General features: G+C 42.5%; 1 protein-coding gene across 1 annotated transcript; it reads right to left on the reverse strand.

The window, feature by feature from the left end:
* Window positions 1-3,185: 3,185 nt before the first annotated feature.
* LOC142666274 (nucleolar transcription factor 1-B-like) lies at window positions 3,186-14,396 on the reverse strand. Its single transcript, XM_075846261.1, has 7 exons — window positions 14,375-14,396; window positions 14,095-14,267; window positions 13,617-13,704; window positions 4,562-4,713; window positions 4,326-4,390; window positions 4,130-4,245; window positions 3,186-3,208 (listed from the first exon to the last, which is right to left on the reverse strand). Exons 1-7 carry the CDS (start codon window positions 14,394-14,396, stop codon window positions 3,186-3,188), a joined length of 639 nt encoding a protein of 212 aa, XP_075702376.1.
* Between the last annotated feature and the right edge of the window lie 3,839 nt (window positions 14,397-18,235).

Here is an 18,235-nt window from a genome sequence, read left to right on the forward strand (position 1 = left end):
CCACCTCGCCCCCTCCCACCAGTGTTCCCCTTATCACGTCCAGTAGTCTCAGCAGTGTTCCCCTTCTCTCTTACAGTAGACTCAGCAGTGTTCCCCTTTTCACTTTCTCACTTTCAGTAGTCTCAGCAGTGTTCCCCTTTTCACTTCCAGTAGTCGCAGCAGTGTTCCCCTTATCACGTCCAGTAGTCGCAGCAGTGTTCCCCTTCTCACTTCCAGTAGTCGCAGCAGTGTTCCCCTTCTCACTTCCAGTAGTCGCAGCAGTGTTCCCCTTCTCACTTCCAGTAGTCTCAGCAGTGTTCCCCTTCTCACTTCCACTAGTCGCAGCAGTGTTCCCCTTCTCACTTTCAGTAGTCTCAGCAGTGTTCCCCTTTTCACTTCCAGTAGTCGCAGCAGTGTTCCCCTTCTTACTTCCAATAGTCACAGGAGTGTTCCCCTTCTTACTTCCAGTAGTCACAGCAGTATTGCTATCAATGTACTGTCCTACAAACACTAATCCCAGCATCTATCTTCATGTCCCTACATTATTGACAGCAATTGCCCCCTTTTTCCCACGCAGTCACAGCAACGCCTTTCCATCTTTCTCCCAATACTCACAGCAGAGCTCCCTTCCTTTATATACCTACCCTCATCAGAAAGCCCTGATGCGCCCTCTGTTGGGAGGAAGGTTTAGGAATAGCATTTTCCTGCCTGCTGTATGAAGCTTCCTGATACTGTATTGATCTCACTCAACATTATGACCACTGTCGTGTGCTCTGCCACCATTCGTCAAGCAGAGCAGCCCATAGGCCGGTGCCTACCGTGCCTTATGGGCCCAGATTATAGGCCCAGCTTAAGGGTATGTTCGCACACACTGTTTTCAGACGTAATTCGGGCATTCTAACCACTCGCATTACGCATGAAAAAATGGCTCAATTACGCCTACCAACATCTGCCCATTACTTTCAATGGGTTCGACGGTGTTCTGTTCCCACAAGGTGTCATTTTACGCGTCACTGTCAAAAGACGGTGCGTAAAAAGACTCCCGCGTCAAAGAAGTGCATGTCACTTCTTGGGACATTTTTGGAGCAGTTTTTCATTGACTCCATTGAAAACCAGCTCCAATAACATCCGTAAAATAGGCAGCGAAAAACGCAAGTTGTTAAACGTCTGAAAATCAAAAGCTGTTTTCCCCTGAAAACCGCTCCGTATTTTCACACATATTTTGCTAAGCCGTGTGAACATACCCTTTTAGAAAATGGGGCCCTCGGTAACAAGCAAAGTAAACCCTGTATTCTTGTCATTATAAAATCCCCGGTGGTCTACAGTAGTGAAAGGGTTAATTGTAAATTCCCTAGTGGTCTTTGTAAAGGGATCAATGGCCAATTTAGTTTGCTCCTGGGGGTCCCATACTCAAGGGTGCCCCCATAGGAAATTGGCCAGTTCTCCAGCCCAGAATGATTACTGTAAATTACCAAATCATTTTTTTGTATAGCAAAGAGAACAGACATTTTAGTTTTATATTTTATTATTTGTATAAAATAATTTGTCAGATATTAGAATATCCAGTTCTGCAAAAGCATCAAATTGCCACTAAAAACCTTTTGTAAACAAGTAAAAATACAAAAATGAATTATTTCAATCTATTCAAACAAATTCCTTACGTCCTCACATCCAAATAAAAATGTCCTAATTCTTTGCAATCAGCTCTAAAATACTGTTATTGTAAAATATTTAGTTCAGAATTCAACGTTTGTTCTTGTGTTGATTATTCATTATATCCAAATATATTTTATGCATATTTACAAATTTTATTTATTTATTTTTAGAGTAAAACGCATTAGCCTTAACCCCTTCGTGACTGAGCTACTTTTTACGTTTTTCCATCGTCGCATTCCAAGATCTATAACTTTTTTATCTTTGCGTCGACATAGCTGTATAAGGACTTGTTTTTTGCGGAACAAGTTGTGATTTTTGATTGCACCATTTTGGGGTACATATAAAATTAATTGATTAACTTTTATTAACTTTTTTGTGGGGGGGAGGGGTATTGTAAAAGAAAAAACTGAAAATTCGCCACTCTTGCGTCCTACAGCAACGCCGCTTACCGTGTAATACAAATAACACAATAACTTTATTCAGCGGGTTGTTACGATTACAACGATACCAAATTTGTGTCGATTTTTTTAGGTTTTACTACTTTTACACAGTAATAACACTTTTTTTTTCAAAATTATTTGTTTTTGTGTCTTGATATTTGAAGAGCCATAACTTTTTTTTTATTGTTCCGCCGATGCAGTCGTATGAGGGCTTTTTTTTTGCGGGACGACTTGTAGTTTTTATTGGTACCATTTTGGAGTAGATGCAACTTTTTGATCACATGTTTTTTTTAAGGCCGGATTCATGGAAAACAGCAATTTTTCCATTGCTTTTTATGGTGTTCACCATGCAGGTTAAATAATGTAATCGCTTTATAGTCGGGGTCGTTACGGACACGGCGATACCAAATATGTGTAACTTTTTTACTTTATTTTTTTTAATAGTAAAGCATTTTGTAAGGGGAAAAATTGGTTGTTTTTTTTAAACTTTATTCAACTTTTTTTTAATTTTATACTGTTTTACTAGTCCCACTAGAGGACTTCACTATGCAATTAGACGATCGCATTTATAATACACCGCAATACTTTTGTATTGCGGTGTATTACTGCCTGTCTGTGTAAAACGGACAGGTATCTGCTAGGCCATATCTCTGGCATGACCTAGCATGCATTCACAACAGGCAGACCTCGGGGCCTTTATTAGGCCCCCGCCTGCGGTAGAAGACAGACACTCGGCGATCTTGCTCGCTATTTAGGGCCGCATCTGAGGGGTTAAACGGGTGAAATCGATACTTCTATCCATCTCACCCGGTCGAGCAGTGATGCCCCCAGCCACCCCTGATAGCGGAGAGCAGGGAGATTTAACGACTCCCTGCTGTTTATTCTGGTGCAGCGCCGTAAAAAGTCGTATGCATCAGAATAAAGCCCATTAGTGGCCGCCGTGAAAAGGTGTATTGGCGGTCACTAACTGGTTAAATGAACATTCCAGACAAGACAAATACATTGTATTATGCCTAGTGCAGGGTCTGAGGGGGGCGGGGCCTGACATTGATTCTCTGTTTTGTTGACTCCGTGTCATGCTCCACCCTCTCAGGCCCTGTAGTAAGCATATCACAGTATCAGTTTCTCAGTTCCTTTAAATATAAAAAAAACAAAAAAACACAACCAGAAAAAGCATCCGAGTGAAAAGGTAAGACTATCAAAAGGGGTTGTCCTTAGAAACAGCGCCACTCTTGTATATGAATTGTGCCTGGTATTGCACGTATGCCCGATTCACTTCACCTGCAATACCAGAAACAGCCTCTGAACAAGAATAGCGCTGTTTTTGGAAGAAAGCAGCCAGGTTTCCCTAATCTCAAACACACCCCTGAAAGTTAATAAAGCATTCTTTATAGGAAAGTGGGCAAAAAAATTACTTTTTTTTGTCTCTTTTATTTTTTTCTTATTCGCATTAGAAAAATAGTGCATTAGCACAGAAAACAAAAAAAAAAAAAAAAAACATGGTCGGAAAGTAAGTTGCATAGCCATGGAAGGAGATCCGCTTGAGGTTCTCAATACTTGTATTACATGATACCATGGGTTCTACAGATGGTCTTTTTCCTAAACTATGCTGTATGTGATGGTAGCATTACGTAGGTTTTCCCAAGCTTTGAATGATGGGCTTGGTTAGATGGGTATCGGAGTTTCATTGTAGACATCTTGACCTTCTTCTAGATTGACAGAAGCATCATCTGCATTCAGCCACTACACTACCCACTACAGGTGCTGGTTAACACCACCACCCACTAAACCACCTGAGACAGGAGGACTTGGTCTTGTTTGCCCCCCCAGGAACTTGTTTGCCAACATTGTTGGACCTGTAACCACCCATTCAAATAAGGGATCAACCAACCTTCTCTGGGCCCCGTTCTCTCTCCAGGTGCCCCATAGCAGCCACATGGGCTACATCTATAGTGTGCACACCCTAGGATCCATGGTCATGCTACATGAGATGTTTAATAACTAGAAATGTTCTACCTTCTCAGCACACATATATAAAATAGTTGTGCTCCAACCTATTTTAGAAGATCTCTTCCTCTTACGCTTGCCCCGCGGCTGTTGAAGGGGGGTCTTGTGTGTTTCGGTAGTATCAGATTTCTTTGAATATGGCAGGAGATCTGGGTGCGCCTCTCTGTGGACATAAATGAGGACTACATTGAAGCAACTAATGATAAAGACTTAATCATCAGTAGATATGGCTACATGACCCACTTGAATTTCGCCAGGTTCTTCTGATAATCTTCCCTCTCATTCTGGAAATCCTGAATATATTTTGCCTGAAAAGGAAACCAGATGGACATATTGGGTCAAACTACACAGAATCAAACTCATCCATGTTCTGTTGTTGGCTCTTCAAGGTTTCTCCACTCGACCTACTCCACTTCACCACCTATCTTCTCATCTAGGAATCCCATTTGTGCCCAAAATACCGTCTTCTCATACATTACCTTCTTTGAATCTGTTAACTCTTTATACTTTTGGGACAGGTTCTTGCATATGTCCAGGTTACTCATTTCTGGATGAAGCTTAGCATAGCTTGCCTTCTCCTCCAAGAAGAAGCGGAAATAGGGTGTGAGGGGCTTCCTGGGAAACTGGGTGTCTCTAAAAAAAAAAAAAGTAATATGAAAGGACAACAAGCTGGTGAATATGACTTAAATTTGGCAAGCCACCATCAGTACAGAGTAGGGATGTCACATGTCACGATACCAGAATTTGGACGTCGATACCGATATTTGTCGTAGTTTTGCTATTTCGACACCAAAAGAATACTTTACCAAAAGGAATAATAAAAAAAAGAAGTTCTTCCATTTTCTGATGTGAGGCGCGAGGTGTGATGATGAATTTATCCTCCATGTGCCTCACATTAATAGTAATTAACCCCATCATGTTTCTCAGTCATAATGGGTTAATATGTAAGGTACATGATGGGGTTAATTACTATTAACGTGAGGCACATGGAGGTTAAATTCATCATCACACCTCGTGCCTCACAATAAGTGATAGAAAGCAGTTATGTTATTATTTTACAGCGTACACACCAACGCAAAAAAACTTGTTGTCAGGTTATTACGGCCGCGCCAATACCGAATATGTGTATATTTTATGTATTGAGACTTATTTTAATGTTTATTGTAAGAAAGGTGTGTTTTTTTATTTTATTTAATATTACTTTATGTTTTTACTTTAACCCCTTCCTGACATATAACATACAGTTACGCCATAGCCGGAAAGGGGAAGTATGGAGTCGGCTGTATGCTACAGCCAACACTTCAGAGTAACTAGCGGCATTAACTAGTTAAATGCTGCGGTCAATACCGACTGCAGCATTTAAATACTGAGAAAGAGGGTGGCGACGCCCTCTAACAGCTCATCGCGCCCCCCGCAACGCAATCGCCGCTGGCAGTATATCGTGCAAGCGATCGCTGGTTGAAGAACCCTAGGGGGGGACTAATAAAAAAAAGTTAAAATTAGTTAAATAAAGTTTTGTGTAAAACAAAAAACATATATATATATATATATATATATATATATATATATATATATATATATATTAAAAGTTCAAAAAAAAAAACCTTTTCCCATTTTCCCCTTAGAGCATAGTAAATAAATAAATAAACATAATGGGTATCGCCACGTCCGTAAAAGTCTGAACTATTACAATATATCATTATGTAACCCGCACGGTGAACGTCGTGAAAGAAAAAAATAATAATTTGTAAACGCCAGAATGTCTATTTTTTGGTCCCCTAATCTCCCACAAAAAATGAAATAAAAAGTGATCAAACGGTCACATGTACACCAAAATGGTATTATTAACCCCTTAAAGGAACAGTGTCATCACAAATAATTTTTTTATATGTTAAAGATGTTAGTGCTTTATTAAAAACGTTTATATTCATTTGTGTGTTTGTGTTTTACTTTTTCTTATTTTTACACTTTTTCTTCCCTATGGGGGCTGCCATTTTTTGTTCCATTTCTGTGTGTGTCGATTAACGACACATACAGACATGGAATACGGCAGCCACAGTCCCATAGGGACTGCGAACGGCTCCCGTCCCATTGACTGCAGTGTACGGCGTCTGTGTGGGAACTGCGCATGCGCCACTCCCACACAGTCCTATTCGAAATTGGCGCCGTCCGGCGCCATTTTCCTGTGGACCGGAAGTCGCGGCCGGACAGTAATATTACTACTTCCGGTCGCGGCTTCCGGATTTGTGCACTTGCACCAGCGGCAGCAAACGGAGCGGACGGGCCGGAGGGAGCCGCGGCGGCAGGAGCAGGTAAGAGATTTCAATGTATGTTCGTGTTTGTGTGTGTTTACTACTGTATGTAAACCTACTACACTGTGGGTTAGCTCAAAAAATGGCGACACACAGTGTAGGAGGTTACACCGTTCAAACCCCTCGTTTATCCCGGCACTAGCCAGGATAAAGGAGGGGGGGTTGCTGAGAGCTCACTAGAGCGAGGGCTTTTAACCCAATGTTGCAATGCTGCAATTTTGGGAACAGCTCCATCTAGTGACCAAAAATGGGTAGTATTAGAAATTAGAAATAATTTATAATATTTCCTGGCTCGTGCAAAAAAAAAAAAAAAATTTGAACAATGTTTAATCACCCACACACTAAATGTTTAATTTTTAAAAAAAAAACATGTTTTTCTGGCAACACATTCCCTTTAAGGACGCAGCCTTGTTTTGGCCTTAAAGAGGCTCTGTCACCAGATTTTGCAACCCCTATCTGCTATTGCAGCAGATAGGCGCTGCAATGTAGATTACAGTAACGTTTTTATTTTTAAAAAACGAGCATTTTTGGCCAAGTTATGACCATTTTTGTAGTTATGCAAATGAGGCTTGCAAAAGTCCAAGTGGGTGTGTTTAAAAGTAAAAGTCCAAGTGGGCGTGTATTATGTGCGTACATCGGGGCGTTTTTAATACTTTTACTAGCTGGGCGCTCTGAAGAGAAGTATCATCCACTTCTCTTCAGAACGCCCAGCTTCTGGCAGTGCAGATCTGTGACGTCACTCACAGGTCCTGCATCGTGTCGGCAACATCGGCACCAGAGGCTTCAGTTGATTCTGCAGCAGCATCAGCGTTTGCAGGTAAGTCGATCTTACCTGCAAACGCTGATGCTGCTGCAGAATCAACTGTAGCCTCTGGTGCCGATGTGGCCGTCACGATGCAGGACCTGTGAGTGACGTCACAGATCTGCACTGTCAGAAGCTGGGCGTTCTGAAGAGAAGAGGATGTTACTTCTCTTCAGAGCGCCCAGCTAGTGAAAGTATTAAAAACGCCCGATGTACGCACATAATACACGCCCACTTGGACTTTTACTTTTAAACACACCCACTTGGACTTTTGCAAGCCTCATTTGCATAACTACAAAAATGGTCATAACTTAGCCAAAAATGCTTGTTTTTTTTAAAATAAAAACGTTACTGTAATCTACATTGCAGCGCCTATCTGCTGCAATAGCAGATAGGGGTTGCAAAATCTGGTGACAGAGCCTCTTTAAGGCTCAGAGCCCATTTTTCAAATCTGACATATTTCACTTTATGTGGTAATAACGTCGGAATGCTTAAACCTACCCAAGCGATTCTGAGATTGTTTTCTCGTGACACATTGGGCCTCATGTTCATGGTAAAATTTGGTCGATATATTCAGTGTTTATTGGTGAAAAATTGCAGAATTTAGAGAAAATTTTTAAAAAATAGCATTTTTCTGAATTTAAATGCATCTCCTTGTAAAACAGACGGTTATACCACCCAAAATAGTTACTAGTTCACATTTCCCATATGTCTACTTTGGATTGGCATCGTTTTTTGAACATTCTTTTATTTTTCTTGGACGTTACAAGGCTTAGAACATAAACAGCAATTTCTCATATTTTTAAGAAAATTTCAAAAGCCTTTTTTTTAAGGTACCTCTTGAGTTCTGAAGTGGCTTTGAGGGGCCTATGTATTAGAAACCCTGATAAAACACCCCATTTTAAAAACTAGACCCCTCAAAGTATTCAAAACAGCATTTAGAAAGTTTTTTTAACCCTTCAGGCATTTCACAGGAATTAAAGAAAAGTGGAGGTGAAATTTTCAAATGTAATTTTTCTTGCTGAATTTAAATTTTATTCAATTTTTTTTCAGTAACACAGAAGGTTTTACCAGAGAAACACTACTAAAATATGTATAGTCCAGGTTCTGAAGTTTTTAGAAATGTCCCACATGTGGCTCTACTGCGCTCGTGGAATAAAACACAAGCCCTAGAAACAAGGAAGCACCTAGTGCATTTTGAGTCCTCTTTTTTATTAGAATATATTTTAGGCAGCATGCCAGGTTTGAAGAGGTGTTGAGGTGCCAAAACAGTAGGAATCCCCCAATAGTGACCCCATTTTGAAACTACACCCCTCAAGGAATTCATTTATGGTTGTTGTTACCATTTTGACCCCATAGTTTTTTCACAGCACGTATTTGAATTGGGCTGTGAAATGAAAAAAATTTAATTTTTTCCAATAAAATGTCATTTGTGATCAAAATTTCTTATTTTCACAGGGAACAAAATACCCCATTTTGTTGCCCAATTTGTCCTTAGTGTGGCAATACCCCATTTGTGGTGATAAACTGCTGTTTGAGCCCATTGGAGGGCTCAGAAGGAAAGGAGCGCTATGTGTTTGTTGGAGTCCAGATTTTGTTGGATTGGTTTTCGGGTGCCATGTCGCATTTGCAGAGCCTCAGAGGTATCAAAGCAATAGAAACCCACCAGAAGTGACCCCATTTTGGAAACTACACCCCTCAAGGAATTCATTTATGGGTAATGTGACTATTTAGACCCCATAGTTTCTTCACAGAACTTATTTGAATTGGGCTGGGAATTAAAAAAAAAATTTTTTTTCCAATAATATGTCGTTTTAGCTCAAAAATTCTTATTTTCACAAGTAATAAAATACTCCATTTTGTTGCCCAATTTGTCCTTAGTGTGGCAATACCCCATTTGTGGTGATAAACTGCCATTTGGGCCCATGGGAGGGCTCAGAAGGAAAGGAGCGCTATTTGTTCTTTGGAGTCAAGATTTTGCTGGATTGGTTTTCGGGTGCCATGTCGCATTTGCAGAGCCTCAGAGGTATCAAAGCAATAGAAACCAACCACAAATGACCCCATTTTGGAAACTACACCCCTCAAGGAATTCATTTATGGGTAATGTGACTATTTAGACCCCATAGTTTTTTCACAGAACTTATTTGAATTGGGCTGGGAATTGAAACAAAATTATTTTTTTCAAATAATATGTCGTTTTGGCTGAAAATTTCTTATTTCCACAAGAAACAAAATACCCCATTCTGTTGCGCAATTTGTTCTGAGTGCCGCAATACCCCATTTGTGGTGAAAAACTGCCGTTTGGGCCCATGCGAGGGCTCAGAAGGAAAGGACCACCATTTGGCCTACTGGGGATTTTCTAGTGCGAAGTCATGTATGCAGAAGCCCCTGAGGTACCAGTACAGTTGAAACCCGCAAGAAGTGACCCCGTTTTAAAAACTACACCCTTAAGGCATTCATCTAGAGGTGTAGTGAGCATTTTGACCGGAGATCTACACCCCCATAAACTGTAATGTGGGTTCTCCCGGGTATGGCAATACCCTCAATGTGGCTGTTATCAGCTGCCTGGCCACACAGCAGGGCCCAGAGGGGAAAGACGAGGGGGGATAAGCTGTGCGGAGTGCATCAGGGTAAGTAAATTTGGGGTAAATTATAAACCAAGGGATGTATGATAAATTTTAAAACACTCTTTCATACAGAGCTCAGGTTATTCGGGACACGTGTCACATTGATATATTGTGTAATCCGTTATCGCCCTCTTATAGCAGACTTTGCACCTCTTGACTTTTTCCCTTCTTGCCAGTTTGGGGAACTTCTCCTTGAAAGTGTTGCCGCCCTGGTACGATGCGTGTGGCCATGCTTCCAGAAGTACTGGGTGCCCCTCCTTCTTGGTCCCTAAAGATTAGGTTCTTGATAATCACCTCTTGAAATTCCAGGAAAGTTCCCCTCTGGCCTGCACATCGACGTAGCACGTACGCATTGTACAAAGCCATCTGTATGATGTGCACGGCCAGCTTCTTATACCACACCGCATGGCGCTGTAGGGCTTCAGGGCTTGATCTGACAAGTCCACCCCTCCCATGTACCTATTGTAGTCCAGGATGCAGTCTGGTTTGGGGGTGGCCTTTCCTTCATATATCCTAAACCTGTAGGTATACCCTGATGCACTCTCGCACAGCTTAGACATCTTCACGCCATACCTTGCCCTCTTACCCGGCAGGTACTCGCGAAATTGAACCCTCCCTTTAAAATGTACCAGGGACTCATCAATAGAAATACAATTCTCGGTGGTGTATGCTTGGGAAAATCGGGTACTGAAACGGTCTAATAGGGGTCTCCGTTTATACAAACGGTCAAAATTGGGGTCATCTCGGGGTGGGCACGGCTCATTATCAGTATAATGTAAGAAGCCAAGTATTGCCACATTTATTTATTTTTTTAGGTTACAGTTCAGTTCTGAAGTTGCTTTGAGGGGCCCATATATTAGAAACCCCTATCAAACACCCCATTTTAGAAACTAGACCCCTAAAAGTATTCACAACAGCATTTAGAAAGTTTATGAACCCTTTAGGTGTTTCACAGAAATTAAGAGCAAAGTAGAGGTGAAATGTACTTTTTTTTTTTGTCCGAAAATCCTTTTTATACCATTTTTTTTATAACACAAAAGGTTTTACCAGAGAACGCAACTTAATACTTATTGCCCAGATTCTGCAGTTTTGAGAAATATCTCACATGTGGCCCTCGGGCGGTAATGGACTGAAGCACCGGCCTCCGAAGCAAAGGAGCACCTAGTGGATTTTGAGGCCTCCTTTTTATTAGGCACCATGTCCGGTTTGAAGAGGTCTTGTGGTGCCAAAACATTGGAAACCCCCCAAAAGGGACTAATTTGGAAACTAGACACCTTGAGGAATCCATTGTAGTTCTCTTGGGGTGCAAGCGGCTTTTTGATCAGTTTTTATTCTATTTTTAGGTGGCGTGGTGACTAAAAAACAGCAATTCTACTATTGTTTTTTTATTTTATTTTTTTTACAGCGTTCACCGTGCGCTATAAATGACATATTCACTTTATTCTGCGGGGCGAAACGATTACGGCGATACCCTATGTTTATAGTTTTTTTTATGTCTTATGGCATTTTGCACAATAAAATACTTTTTGTAAAAAAACAATTTTGTGTTACCTTATTCTAAGAGCCAGAACTTTTTTATTTTCCCATCAAGAAAGCCGTGTGAGGACTTATTTTTTTGCGTAATGAACTGTAGTTTCGATCAGTACCATTTTTAGGTACATGCGACTTTTTGATCTCTTTTTATTCCATTTTTTGGGAGGTGAAGTGACCAAACAATTGTGATTCTGGTACGGTTTATTATTATTTTCTTTTACGGCGTTCACCGTGCGGGATAAATAACGAAATAATTTTGTAGTTCAGGCCGTTACGGACGCGGCGATACCAATTATGTACAGTTTATTTGTTTGTTTATATATTTTTATTAATAATAAATGACTGATAAGGTAAAAAGGGGGATTTTTACTTTGAAAACTTTTATTTTCACACATCTTTTTTTTACTTTTGTTTAACTTTATTACTTTGTCCCACTAGGGGACTTGAGGGCAGGAGGCCCTGATTGCTATTCTAATACACTACACTACATGCGTAGTGCAGTGTATTAGAGCCGTCAGCTACTCACTGACAGCAAGCATAGTGGGTCCTGACGTTGTCAGGACCCACTAGGCTTCCGTCTATGGCATAGCCGGACGCCATTGTTTGGTGTCCGGTTGCCATAGTCACCATCGCCGGCCGCTATCGTGTAGCAGTCCGGCGATGGCAGCTTAACCCCTAAAAAGCCGCGATCTCTATAGAACGCGGCCTTTCAGGGGTTAATCAGCGGGGACACAGCGATCTGTCCCCGCTGTAGGAGCTGTGACAGCTGCTGTACGAGACAGCAGCTGTCACAGCTCCTGTATGTGTCGGGAGGACGGCCGAAACGGCCGTTACCCCCGAGACGTACTATTAGGTCATGGAGCGCGAACGATACAGCTGCCATGACCTAATAGTACGTCCAGGAGCGGGAAGGGGTTAAAAACTACAGCTTATCCTGCAAAAAATAAGCCCTCATACCACTTTATCGACGGAAAAATAAAAAAAGTTATGGCTCTCGGAATTTGGCGACGCAAAATAAATTTTCTTTTTTACACTAAAGTAGTAAAATATAGAAATAACTATATATTTGGTATCACCGTAATCGTATTGACCCACAGAAAAAATTAACATGTTGTTTTAATTGCACAGTGAATTCCGTAAAAACGTCGCGCAAAAAACCATGAAGGAATCGGTGTTTTTTTTTTTCATTTTCTACCCCACAAATAATTTTTGTCCAGATTCCTAGTACATTATACGGCAAAATAAATGGTGCTACGAAAAACTAAAACTCCTCCCGCAAAAATCAAGCCCTCATAGTACTATATCAACGGAAAAATAAAGACGCTATGGCTTCTGGAATGTGGGGAGGAAAAACGAAAATGAAAATCTGAAAGGTGTTTACGACGGGAAGGGGTTAATGTCCTGGCATATATCTATATACGGATAGTACACAGGCAGTTCTTAGGACATACCTCAGTATGTCCCAACAGAAAATATGGTAAGACAACCCTGGGGTCCTTCAATGGACCCTGGGCTATGCCCATATATGTTATGTCCCTCTATCGAGTCAAGGTGCACCCCCCCTTCTCATTTTCCCGAGTGCTGTAGTCAGCTTTGATCGCAGCATTCAGGGGAATAACGGCGAAGATTAGAGGTTTCGCTGATCTCTACCGTTATAGAGCGTGGCTGCGGCTGTGTAATACAACCATTGCCCCGCTCCTGACAGTAAGTGCGCGGTCAGCCTGAGATGATGCGGCCGGCGCTGCACCAATGAGCGGTGGTTCAGAAACTGAAGACAGAGAACATGGGGGTGTTTTGTAGTGCGTCCGCCATGTTCGGTCTTCAGTGCCGGCGATCATTAGTGCAGCGCCAGCCACATCGCCTCATCCTGACAGCGCGCACTGGTCAGGACTCCGGAGCAGGGCAATGACTGTTACACACATGTATTACACACCCGCAGCCCCGCTCTCATACATTCATGTGTTACAATGCTCAGATGTGCGGTCGCACAGCCTGTTATCGAAATACATGAGATAACGGTAACGAAACGTTTGGGGTGCACGGTATCGAAACAGTATCGATGCATCGTGCGTCCCTAGTACAGAGTTTGAGGACCTTTCTGTGATTGCTTTGGCTCATGGACTCACATGGTTGTTTGGAGTTGGAAAATTAAATCATGAGCTGAATCATCATGTATGTGTGACGGATGTACTACCCACCAGCACGGAGCGCCAAGCTAAGACTATCCCAATAAGACCACAATAGCCACAAGCAGCGCTACTGAGCTTCATTTGCTCTCCTTTATATTGATCCCTCACATGTTCTTTTGCATCTTGAAGAAGTTCTGTGAGAGTCCGGTACCTCCTGACCTAAAAGAAATACAGGGTTAACAACAATGTTGGTTAGTAAATTTCTTGCAGATAACATACTAACAAGTTTGACGAGCATTGCTCCAGAAAATACAGGATGTTTAGTTCATAAAAAAGGTGGGCGACTATGACCATGACGACCGTTGAAGTTCTCAAGCTTTCCCAGACTCCTGGAGACACCTTTGTGTCAAACTATTCTTCTGTCCAACCAATGGTATTATAGGAGGTCATGTAGCGGGGATAATAGTGCCCTCAGCTTGAGGACTACTAGAAGAAGTGTACCATGGCCTTGGATACTGGTAGACTCCGTGATGTTGGAAGTTTCTAATGGATAGATGGCACGCCAAGGGAATTAAGCAAAGTGCCACATGAGTTCGCTCCACATCTCACCTCAGATGAGATCTTTCGCCACGTTTTACGACACGTGTCCCCTGTATAGGTCTTGAAGGCCAGCTTATTCCAGTCCAGCTGAGACTCTGTGGTTTTGCATCTTCTGTCAATGCTGGGCAGGATGGTCTTCATGGTTTCCAGGAGAATAAGCATGTCCTCTTGAGACCAGTTATCTGTGAAGGAACAGAGACAAAGTATGTATTGATGCTGGACAGGAGAGTCTTCCTGTAGAGAACTGTAGGACAAGCCGAGGGTCAAAGCCAAAGCCCACTCTCCTTACCTTGATCACTTGGTGCAGTCATGGTGTTTGTTTGTTCGTTGCCTGCTGCTCCGTTCATTCTCTGCCAGGTAGATACTTAGCACCCGTCCAGGAGACACTAAGTTGGAAGATGCCAGGTTAGGGGGGGGGGGGGGGTTGTATTAACAGCAAGTTGGGAATATTACAAACACTATCTTCATGTACCAACCCAAGTAACATGGAGGATCTACCACCCTCCATCATAGGACAGGGATCCCTCTGCAGGTTACACCTAGGAACCTCTACGTAGTAGACCATTCATCTACATGTAACAGAATATATGACATTATGTGTGGGGTGCACTGTATTTTCAGGGGCTATTGGCTCAATGACCTTGGCCCTGCTGGCTGCCAATGAATATTGTTATACAAGGGGTGTATTCGGTACCAGACAATGAAAGGAGTGATTATCAGTCATGTTTCACAAGGGGTTGGTGGGTTTTCAAGGACCTTTCATGGTGCAATATCTTGTCCCAATGAGAACTTCTATCAGAAATGCTTGGAGATCTCCAACAAGCTGGATATGCCATTGTTTTCTCAGGAGATGGAAGGACTGGAAGTTGGCGGCACAACAGAAAGTCTGATAACAGAAGAGATGTCCGACATCTGGCACACATGAGATAGTGTGGCCAACAGTTGTCAGCCTTGATGCCCCCAATAACAAGCATAGAATAGAATATAAATGCACAAACTCACAGCTCATTGCACCCAACCCTGAATAACGGATCCAGTATGTCTACAATATAGAGATTCAGGGCTGCATCATGTCAGCTACAAGTATTTATAGGATATACAGTGGGTGCAGTGGGCCATAAGTATGTGCCCCCTGCTCCATCAGATATCTATAGAATATCGGTGTCTCTATAATATACAGTGGGTGCAGTGAGGTATAAGTATGTGCCCCCTCCTACGGTATCTCTATATTGTAGAGTGGGTGCAGTGAGGTATAAGTATGTGCACCCTCCTCCAGTATCTCTATCTTGTACAGTGAGGTATAAGTATGTGCCCCCTCCTCCGGTATCTCTATATTGTACAGTGGGTACAGGGAAGTCGCACTGGTAGCTGTAGATTTCCCGGGGGACCCCCTCTCCACAACGACAGGTTGAGGTCTCCTCCACCTGCAGGGGGCTCCCGCCGCCACCTCTTCCCTTAGACCTCATGCCCACTTCAGTTTTTTCCTTTAGGGTGCTATAAATTTATTTCAGAGATAGCACCCTGACCCATTCATTTCAATGGGCCCATGACCACTTCCGTTGTTCGGTCTATCAAAAGTAGAGCATGTCCTACTTTTGTCAGTGATAACGTTACTGTGGGGCCACAGAAGTTAATGGGTCCGTGAAAAAAACATAGACGGCACAAGGAAGTTTTCCGTGTGCCGTCCGTTTTTGATGGATTCGTTGTCCTAGCAACTATGGGTGTATTCTGTGACAAGTTCAAATGAAATTTGGAACAGAGTACACACGGATACCAAAACGGACACACGGATTCGTGAAAAACGGCCGTGAAAACAGTGATGGAAGTGTGCATGAGGCCTTAGTACCCGCCCAGCACCGGGAGGAGACGGGATCCGGAACACAACAGCACGGGGCGGATTTCCAATCTACTGAGCGGGGACGGTGCGCATAGCGCCGGAGATCGTCCTATGAATCTCCCTCTGAACCCCAATCCCCGCCCGCTCCGGGTCCCCACCTCCTCCAGTCGGTGACCTGATCCGGATTTTTAGCCCGGGGGAAGATGACCAGCCTGATCACGGATTCCTGGCTCTTCCCCCGGCTCATGACGCAGCAGACAGCGGCACATCCCATAACCTCCGCCCAATCTATCCTCCCCGGCAGACATCCAACGCACCGGAGCACCTTATAGTCACCCTTAAAACAGCGACGCGTCCCCGGGGACAATGTAACCGGCCACCCCCGCCCGCTCTCCTCCACCACTTACCCGGTGACCCTTCTGCTGACGATGTCGAGCGCGTCCCCAGCCGCGCACCACGTGTCTTCTCCAGAAACCCCGCACCGGACGACCGTCGTGTCTCCCCGGCACTGCAATCTGGGCTGAGAGACCTCGTGGTACCGGAGTCCCCTCCCGTAGCTGCTGCTCGTTGTGATGAGACGCGCTGCTCCCGGCTCTCTGCTGTGGCTCCTCCGACCTTCTTGTTCTCCCCCAGCTGCTCGGCCTCACCTTCCGGCCGCAGGGAGGAGCCGCCGGAGACTCGCAGGAGAGAGACCTCACCAAACCCAGCGCGGAACTAGCAGCCTGGCCGAGAAAAACAAGAGGCTCCCGAGGCAACAGCTGCAGGAGGAGGAGGGGAGACGCCGACCGCAGGGAGCAATCATCCGCTCTTGTCCATAGTAATGTAATCAGATCTTTCCCGTCCAATAATAATGTCCCCACTGATCGATCTAAGATCGCCCGACTCATGATAAAAACAAATTCATCGTGTGAACGGTATGTGGCGGGAAGTGTACCCGGAAAATCTGCAGGAAAACCATGTACGAGAAGCAACTACAACCGGTCTCTGGAGGTGATCACGTCTCCCGGGAGCGGTCACCCTGCCACGTGTGGAAACCCCCGGAGCACACGGTGTTCTGCGGATCATCCGTCAACAGATCATTTTTTTGTTTAGGAAAGAGAACAGACATTAGTTTTATATTTTATTATTTGTATAAAATAAATTTGTCAGATATTACAATATCCAGTTCTGCAAAGTATCAAATTGCCACTAAAAATGTTTTCTTTTTTTTTTTTTTTTAAAACAAGTGAACAAAATACAAAAATGAATTATTTCAATCTATTCAAACACATTCCTTACGTCCTCACATCCAAATAAAAATGTCCTATTTCTTTACAATCAGCTCTAAAATACGGTTATTTTTAAATATTTAGTTCAGAATAAAACCGGGTTTGTTCTTGTGTTGAATATATTATCCATTATATCAAAATATATTTTATGCATTTACAAATTTTATTTATTTTTAGAGTAAAACGCATTAGCCTTAACCCCTTAGTGACCAGCCTATTTTAAACCTTAATGACGGAGCTACTTTTTACGTTTTTCCATCGTCGCATTCAAAGATCTATAACTTTTTTATCTTTGCGTCGTCATAGCTGTATAAGGTCTTGTTTTTTTGCGGGACAAGTTGCGATTTTTGATTGCACCATTTTGTGGTACATATAAAATTTATTGATTAACTTTTTTGTGGGGGGAGGTACTGAAAAAAAAAAACAGAAAATTTGCCACTCTTGCGTCCTACATCAGCGCCGCATACCGTGTAATACAAATAACACAATAAATTCATTTAGCGGGTTGTTACGATTGCAACGACACCAAATGTGTTGTTTTTTTTTTTTTAGGTTTTACACAGTAATAACACTTTTTTATTTTTCAAAATTATTTATTTTTGTGTCTTGATATTTGAAGAGGCATAACTTTATTTTTCCGCCGATGGAGTTGTATGAGGGCTTTTTTTTGCGGGACGACTTGGTAGTTTTTATTGGTACCATTTTGGAGTAGATGCAACTTTTTGATCACATTTTTCTTTTTAAGGAAAACAGCAATTTTTCCACTGCTTTTTATGGTGTTCACCGTGCAGGTTAAATAATGTTATCGCTTTATAGTCGGGGTCGTTATCGACACGGCAATACCAAATATGTGTAACCTTTTTACTTTATTTTTTTAATAGTAAAGCATTTTGTAAGGGGAAAAATTGGTCTTTTTTTTAAACTTTATTCAACTTTTTTTTTTTTTACTGTTTTACTAGTCCCACTAGAGGACTTCACTATGCAAATCAGACGTGTGTAAAACGGACAGGCATCTGCTAGGCCATACCTCTGGCATGAGCTAGCA

The sequence above is a fragment of the Rhinoderma darwinii genome, chromosome 13, assembly GCF_050947455.1.
Source record: "Rhinoderma darwinii isolate aRhiDar2 chromosome 13, aRhiDar2.hap1, whole genome shotgun sequence".
NCBI lineage: Eukaryota > Metazoa > Chordata > Amphibia > Anura > Rhinodermatidae > Rhinoderma > Rhinoderma darwinii.